At 38.1% G+C, this 8,474-nt stretch overlaps 1 protein-coding gene across 1 annotated transcript; it reads right to left on the bottom strand.

Moving 5' to 3' along the window:
- Positions 1–2,072: 2,072 nt before the first annotated feature.
- Positions 2,073–6,608, bottom strand: LOC116213170 (indole-3-acetate O-methyltransferase 1). The gene is made up of 3 exons (XM_031548016.1): positions 6,043–6,608; positions 3,818–4,093; positions 2,073–2,666 (listed from the first exon to the last, which is right to left on the bottom strand). Exons 1-3 carry the CDS (start codon positions 6,559–6,561, stop codon positions 2,313–2,315), a joined length of 1,149 nt encoding a protein of 382 aa, XP_031403876.1. The 5' UTR covers positions 6,562–6,608; the 3' UTR covers positions 2,073–2,312.
- Positions 6,609–8,474: the final 1,866 nt, after the last annotated feature.

Genomic DNA, 8,474 nt, shown 5'->3' on the forward strand with positions numbered 1-8,474 from the left:
TTTTATATACAATAAGATCCGCAGTCTCATAGAGTCGAGCACACAAGTCGAGCAAGAAGATGGGAGTAACCCTATCTTGTTCTTGTTTCGGGCAATCAAGTAACCATGCCCAAGAAAACTTGCCCAACTCATCGGCCTCTGGCGACAAAAATTGCAAGTTAGCATCATTGATCATCAACTTCATGAAGCCGAGATGCTCGGGGACCAGGAAAGGTCGTCCAATCGAAGCCCAACAGGAGAAGGATCGTAAGATGCCAAAGCGAACTCTCGAGGACTGGCTCTCGGAAGCATCATCTCCAACCTCGAAGCAAAGCGATATCATCAACGCAGATAAGCACATGTTCAAGCATTTCTCGAACAAAAGGATTCATCCTTCTTCGGCCTATCCGAGGGGTAGCTTCTCCAAGGAGAGGCTTCTGAAGGTCGTCGAAGATGGTGACAGTTTGGAGGTGATCTCCTCTTCATTCAAAAGGATCAGCCAAGGTGAGAGGATAAAGAAGAGGGTCAGCTTCAGATTGCCCGAGGAGGATGAAATCATAATCTTCACTTCACCGGAGCTAATTGTGGCTGAAGATGAGTAACGTTATCAATCAAATCAAAGATATAAAAGGCGGGATTTCCAATGTAAATTTCGTGATATATTTCACTGTTTTCTGATCTAGTTTCTCCATACCATGTAAATTCGAAAATTAACTTCTTTTAGAAGGAAGAATATGATAAATTCAACTCGAACATTCCACCAACAGCCCCACTCGAGTTTGATCCTGGTATCCGAACACGTCTTATGTTTGGAACATTGAATTTCCCTCGGAATTAAAGTTAGATATAAAAGCACTAAAATTGAACCTTTATTACAATGGTTTAGAATATATGAAAGCGTTTCATATACCTAAACATGCTTTTAAACTCAAGAAATATATATATTAACCCGAGACTGAAAATACCCTAAAGTATTATATAATACATTCTAAAATAAACGATATTGATAATGATGTTTTGGTTCTAGAAATCAAATGTTATTTGAAGTTTATATACTTCTTTGCTGGTGGATAAATTCTTTCAAAATACAAGTAGATGCACCACAAAGGAGGTGCAGCGAAGCAACAGGGGCTGCCATATCAGCTGCAAGTCGTGCTCGAGACCCTTGACTCGGTACATTCTTTCTGCTGATTCCATGGACGTAACCAAGGCAATGCGACAAGCTGCAGCTCTTTCTGCAGCCATCGCTTCATTATTCCGTGCATTTCCATATGATATCCAGAAACTCAATAGATTCCGTCTAATGCAATTTCGATCTAGTCGGCCTATTAAGAAGTAAAAAGCCTTGTGATCGTGAGTCTGTTGTATTTACAAGATTTGAATCTAAAATCTTATTTCGGGTAAAGAAATGCCAAATCGCCTGAGAACAACTGATGTCGGTCTTGGTTTCAGATTTAGTTGATGTCGTAATATTTTATTTTAACCTATGGGAATGGGAGGCCCATCAACAACGAGATGGGTCAGGCCCACTAGATTTTGTAAATTCCCATTTTTCTTAACAAGGTAAGCGGGAAAAAGAAGGGAAATGTAGAAGGTCGGCTTTACATTGCCTAAGGAGGATGAAATTATAATCTCCACTTCACTAGAGCTAATGATGGATAGAGACGAGTGATGATAAACTCAATTCGGATGTTTTACCTCCTCACTACTCGACCTCGATGGGACGTTCGAACTTGAGTTGTATTCGAAGGTTAGCTTAGATCCAAGAAGCGATAAATTAGAATTTTGTCGGGTAAAAATGCAGTCATATTGGATTTATTTATTTTTAATGGGGGGAACAATATATAGTCACGGAACCAACAACCAGAAAAAGGAAAAAAGATTAAGAAGAAGAGTTAGATATAATTACAAAATAAAAAAGCAATAAGCATTGAAAAAGCCCATGATTTACGGATGAAGGTGGACTAAGGTCGGCTCTAATATCACACAGAAATTCACTACCCAGTAAAAAAACAAAGAGAGAGAGAGAGAGTAAAGCACTTTCGTCCTGCACAGGAAGATAAAGTAAAAAATAAAGTCAAAAGAACAAAAAATAAAAGCCGTATTTATTTTTTTATTACAATAAGAAACTCATAACATAGTACAAGAACATGAAAAAGAAATTTAAATAAAGGGACAAGGGTAGTCTCACTCGTGAGAATCGAATCTGGAATCTCTAAGTTATCAGATAAGGATCTTACACACTGCACTACACCACATTTCTCAAAAGTCTTATTTATATATATATATAATTCTTTTTTTTTTCTTTTTTCCTTTAATCTTTTTCTTCCCCATCAGGCTAAGGACAGAGAAGCCACTATGTGGAAGAATTCGAGCTGCTCCAGCAGCTCATTGGCTCGGCTCTCGGCTCGTCGCTCGACACGGAGGAATAGCTCCTGGCTGAGTCGATCCCCGATGTGGGCATCGACAAGGACACCCGCGACACTCTTGCAGCTGTTGGCCATGGCCCGGCCCACCTCGGCAGGGTCATCCGGATGGCTCACGACTAGGGGGCTTCCTCCCTTGACGACTTGGAGCCTGTCGATCGTAAAGGAGCCGTTGGCTTCCACCACCTCCTTGAATTCTTGCAGGCTCGGTGCATACACCGGGATGTTGAAGGCGTCCCTCTTCTCGTCACTAATCAGTCCCTACAATCACAGCAACATTTAGGAGTTTTCACTATAGCAATAGTTGCTATCAACTAAGAATAATGTCAATTCCATATTTCATATATGTTGAATTTTGGATTTTCGAAATGGATATATGTACTCCAAAAGTTGCAATGATGTCTGGCGATGGCCCCACGGAATAGTGCCAATTGTGTGGGCCACTTTTCCCCAGAACTTGTCATAATTGGTACTGTCGGCAATTGCTATGACCCTGACAGAGACGCCCAGGCCCAACATTGAACAGAAACACATCCAACGGCCGAGATCGAAAGATGGGATTTATATGTCAACCTTACCGAGTTAGAAGAAACAAGGTAGGGAGAGGAAAACTATGAGTATGATTCCATTCTACCATGAAAATGCCCAATGCATGTCATTGATTATATAGTCACATGAGAGCTAGGCATATTTGGTTAGACAAAACATGGTTGAAAATTTTACTTGCTTCGTGCACCTTCTTTAACTAGAAATATAACTTTTCCTCAGCATATCTAATCGAATATGTCGAGCATAGTATCCTATAATACTGAAAAATGACCACTTTTTCTAATGCAATCACGTCGGATTTTCAACTAGAGGGTAGAGCCCAGAGCCATGTACCACTGACGTGCCATTGTTTGTTCCTCCTATCCATACGGACAATTTATATAATGTGACTACTAACTAAAAGACACTTAACTAGTTATTACGCATCGAATGTTCATATGACTTAATGCATGTACGTCACATTTGACAGAGGTAGTATACTTTCCTATTATTGAAAATTCGGATAAAACTTTATTTTATTTCTTAATTACAACAGAGGGGAAAAAAACGACTCGATGCATGGTTACGCTCGCCCTTAATATTTGAATAGTGAGAAATTATAGAGCTAACTCTTAGCTACCAAATTTCTCGTGTTCTCTTCTTTTTTTATTTTTATTTTTTCCTGGTGAGCATTTTTCATTTTCCTTTATTTCACATTCTCATCCACACTTCGCCAAGAAGCCATGTCTAATTTGTTTATCCAATTTGGTAATATAGAGTGGGATTCAGGGAAGGCATGCATGGACAAATATATATATATATATATATATATATATATATATATATGCGTGTGTGTGTATGATATATGGATGTTATATATATACCTCTTGGACAAGATCGTCCCAGGCATCCTGAAAGTGCGTCCCGAAGAGGATGCCGGCCCCACCTTGGTCGGAGGGGTCCACGGACGTCCTCCCGAGGCAGACGAGGAACATGGACCCACCCCTCTTCATCTCCGTTGCTCTTGCCCTCAGGAACCCTGCCAGGTCAGCCTGGAACTGCTTCTTGTAGGCTCCAGCCGTGGCCTCACCCGCGCCGTGGATGAAGACCCTCCCTCTGTTGAAGGCCGTCGATCTCCTGTCCATCACGCCCTCCGGCACCTGTGGTCCGGTCATGGCACAGTGTGTTTTCTCTTTCTCAGTCAAAGCAATCGACGACAGAACAGACAAATCGCTCTATATCTATAATTTATTGTAAGATATAAGTAAGATGGGGAATTTTTCTTTTCTTTTCTGAGATGATAAGATTATAGGTTGCTTAAGAATTGATATCAGGCTTGGTTTGGGAGTATTGTTGCTGATGAAAAAGTTATGAAATAAAATTGCTGAAAAATAACTGTTTATTTTATAAGTTATTGAGATGTTCGGCATGTTATTTTTAAAATCAGATGAAATAACTATTGAAAAGTTAAAATGACTGATATTTGCATCAATAGAAGAATACAATTTATTTCGCTAACAAATAAAATTTCTATTGGTGTAATAAATGAGACATATTAGACCATAGTTCTATTAGAACTATCAAAAAAAAAATGTGAGCCTCCTTTGTTTAAATTATGTATATATAAAAATACACACACATATACATATACATATAAATAATAGATGAGAGGGAGAGGTGAGGGCAACATGGAATTATGCAGAAAAGGAATGGAGTATGTTGGAAGTTACAAGAAATTAAAGCCGTGGGTGTAGCAGCAGATATGAGAAGCAGGGGCTCAACTGCTTCTCCAAAACTGCGTTTTCACTGCAAAAATAAGTCAACCTCTGGTGGAGGAAAGAAACATCAAATGCTAATTATTACACATACATAGAATGTACTTCATATAGAATGTACTTTACCAAGTATATTACAACTCGTATAGTTCTATTAATAAATGACTTTTCACTGACTTTTTATTAATGTGTTCAACTTCATAGTTAGACAGATGAGAATTTTGCAGTATTTAAATCGTGTGTTCGCTGAATTTTTGTCATAAATAAAAAGGATTGATCTCAATAGATATTCAACATATGGATTTTGTCGATAAAAACTTTGAGAACTTTGAAGTCTTTTATGGAGAATGGTTCAGCATGGACATTAAAGTCAAAAAGGTCTACAGATAGAGTCGGCAGCTTTCTTTTTTCTACTTCTCATAGTTATCATTCTTTCTAACTTGGTGATGAGTTTGCCTTTGAATAAAAGTAATGATGATCTTGGACTCATGGCCAAAAAGGCAAAAAAAAAAAAATTTGGGGAAAAGCATGGTTTTGTTGACTCGGTTATTCTTCGTGCATGCTCGACGACTTCTGTCTTCGTACCCAACCACACATAAAAGGTAGGGTAAGAAAAGTGATGATCGTATTGGTGTTGGAGGTCTCTGGGAATGGACTATAAATATACATAAGTTACGAAATTTTGAACTTTATTCTCATTTTTCAATATATATCTCTAATTTCATTTGAACTTCATTTATAAATTTTTTTACCACATTCTTCTCACATCTCAAACTTCATTTTATCCATAATTTAGGTATAGTTATTATTTTTCATCCCAAATCTTCTTTTCAGCGCATGACTTGACACTCGACTATTTCTTCAAGCTCAGAGAATTGTCTTTTACATCGTTTGGGCTCCGGCCCCCTTATTCATCGGAGAAAAAATCCTCTTATATTGACATATAGAGATAGTTTTTTTTTTTGGCAAAATCATGTCTAGCAGTACTAGGTTGCAGTCGCAGAATGGATGAATTTAGGAAAGTTGCATTCTCAAATACTTACTATAATTACTTATTATTAGCAGTCTATATATATATATATATATCATATGAAATATTAATGACTTTTTTTGGATTGGGTGTACATATACAACATAGTATAAATGATAAATGCACGCATATACAATATATAATCGTATAAATGATAAATTCATGCATAAATTTACGCAGTGAAGCATCGACTGATCTGATCTATTAGCCGTTGAGTCCACAAAATTTCCTTTAAGCACTGATAATTTTTATCTATTTATTTTGGGTAACTAAAGCATTGACAATGTTATAACATGGTAGATACCTGAGAGAGCCAGTGGAGGCAGAACGCAGAATGGAAGACGTCAACCGATCTGGATGGGAACAGCCGGCGGTAGAATGAGCCCGGGACTCCAGCAACGAAGTAGGAGCGATGGCTGTCAGCGGCCAGGCACTCCTCCATGCTACCCCCATAGTTGGGGAAGAGCTGGAAGAGGGTATTGAAGTCGTTGCTTGGGAGGTCCGAGAAGAAGGCCAAGAACTCTGGCGGCTCGTACCCCACGGCTTCATACCGCTTGCTTATGTGCTTGACGATCACCTCAATAATGTTGATCGTGTTGGTGCCAGAGGAGCAGCCCAGGTCCACCACAACGAAGGGGATCTCTGGTGAATTCAGCTTCACCCCGTCTAGGGTTTCTTCGAGGAGGTGAAGCATTGAACGAGCATGTAAAGCCTGAGCTTGGGAGTTGCTGGCATAGCTAGACTCTCCTCTGCCACCTTTCATACAAAGAAACTTCTCAAGCTTCGTGCCCGGAACAATGACGTTGTCTCCCTTCGAAGCCATTGCAGTATATAATATCTCTCGTAAAGATAGGGCTATGTGTTTGTAATGGTTCTTCTTTGGTGAGAAAGGCTAATGCTTGGGGAGTTGGGTATTTATAGAGATGGATGGGGAGGGAGGGGACTTTATGGGGCCACCTCTGCCCTACGGGTCGTGATGTGCTTCAGATTGCAGCACAATACGTATTCGAATTTTCGAGTCCAAATGCGTATTCTAGAAAATTCCGGAACAAGAATTTAGCTTAATTAGATATTAAGTTTCATATGTTGCTATGATATAATTTCTCTTAATTAGATATTATTTCCTATATTAGCTTAAATCAGTAATCTTAAGTTTCATATTTAATATTATTTCCTTATTCTATTTTAGGAAAGTATTTGGAGAATATTAGATGTCAGTTTCCTAATCTAGAGTCAAGAGAGGTGTCTTTCCTCTATATAAATGTGAATCTTATTGTAAGAGAAGAGATCAGACTACGAATGAATATTTTTGAATGAAATTGCTTAGAGCGTTTCTTCTCTTTTCTTATCTAAACAAGTTCCTTGTTTAATGACGAAAACCCCGATTCTTATCATTCATCTTTGAGCGTGGCAAATCAAAATGACTTTTCTTACTCGTGACGAGTTATTTTATCGAGTGAGTTTAGTTGGTTCTACCCTCCACCCTTCTTTCTTATCAAGTTCTGGTTCGTGAGCTTATCAGGTTGGGCATAAAATTTAATTGTAATCGGTAATTATTTAAGGAAATTTAAGAAATTAAAAGATTTGAAAAAAATATATTTACATAGTGTTCATGTGGATTGTAAGATTAGTCAGGCAAAGTCTGAATGCTCTCATTATTTAAAAAAAAATTCATGAGCGTCCTTATAACCCAAAAAATAAGAGAACATATATTATATATTATGATTTGAAATTGAGTAATAAGCTCTCGTAAACGTACGTTTTATGTATTATAAATTTTGGAAGGATCAAAACCGGGGAAGCTCCCCAAATTCAGATGTACATGTATGAAAATGGCTATTCCAAGTACATATATATATATATATATGTACGTATATCTACATGTTGTGCATGGATAATATTGCAGGTCAAAAATAGAATTTTAAATGTAATATATAGTTGTCTTTTTCTGGGCAACAAGCTAGTGGGTAAATTCCGACAAACGTGACTAAAATAAAGCAAAAGAAATTTGTGGTCTCAACAAGGGTTTGACTTGATCGCATATATATGCGACAATCGCATAATGGTATTGCCCCCCTCCCTTGTGTCGTTCCCTCGACAATTGTTGGCTTAATGCATATCAGACAATCATGAAATTCACAATATCGGTCCACACTTATAATTTTTTTTCGGTTATAATAGGATGCTAATGGCCTAATATAAGAAAATGGAAATGAAATCTAAATAAAGGGGCACGGGTAGTCCCACCGATGAGAATCGAACCCGAAACCTCGAGGTTATCAGATGAGAGTGTTAGCAACTGCACTACACCCCCTTTCTCGTCCACACTTATAATTTTTGTTGATACATGTTTGCATAGTGTCATTGGGAAATAGATTTATTAACATATTAAACAGCCAGATTAGCAGTCGTATCATATGCAAACTTGAAATTCGGCACCTGCGAGCCTATAGTTGAGGAAAAGGAAACTCGGCAATCCTATATAACCAGATCAAAGAGTTTCTTTGGTAAGAAAACATTTCATATGTTTCTTTTCTTGTGTTTCAATCGAGACAGAGATTTATAATTATATGTTACGGAGTTTGGCTTTGACGTACATTAATAAGTATATGCTAATGGTTGATTAAGCTCATAATTAAGAATCTGGGTGCATGAGCCCTCCAATGCAACCCTAGACCGGATCTAGCCAATAATATGCAGCTCTGTGCCTACTGCAAGAAAGCATTTAGCAGGTTT

This window comes from Punica granatum, chromosome 7 (assembly GCF_007655135.1).
Source record: "Punica granatum isolate Tunisia-2019 chromosome 7, ASM765513v2, whole genome shotgun sequence".
Lineage (NCBI taxonomy): Eukaryota > Viridiplantae > Streptophyta > Magnoliopsida > Myrtales > Lythraceae > Punica > Punica granatum.

Bases quoted from the DNA above. Each gene is read 5' to 3' on its own strand.
- LOC116213170 (XM_031548016.1), bottom strand. From the start codon at position 6,561: ATGGCTTCGAAGGGAGACAACGTCATTGTTCCGGGCACGAAGCTTGAG. The intron at 4,094-6,042 runs GTATCTACCATG...ACCGGACCACAG, and splicing joins GCCTCCACTGGCTCTCTCAG to GTGCCGGAGGGCGTGATGGA. The intron at 2,667-3,817 runs GTATATATATAA...CTGTGATTGTAG, and splicing joins GGGACGATCTTGTCCAAGAG to GGACTGATTAGTGACGAGAA.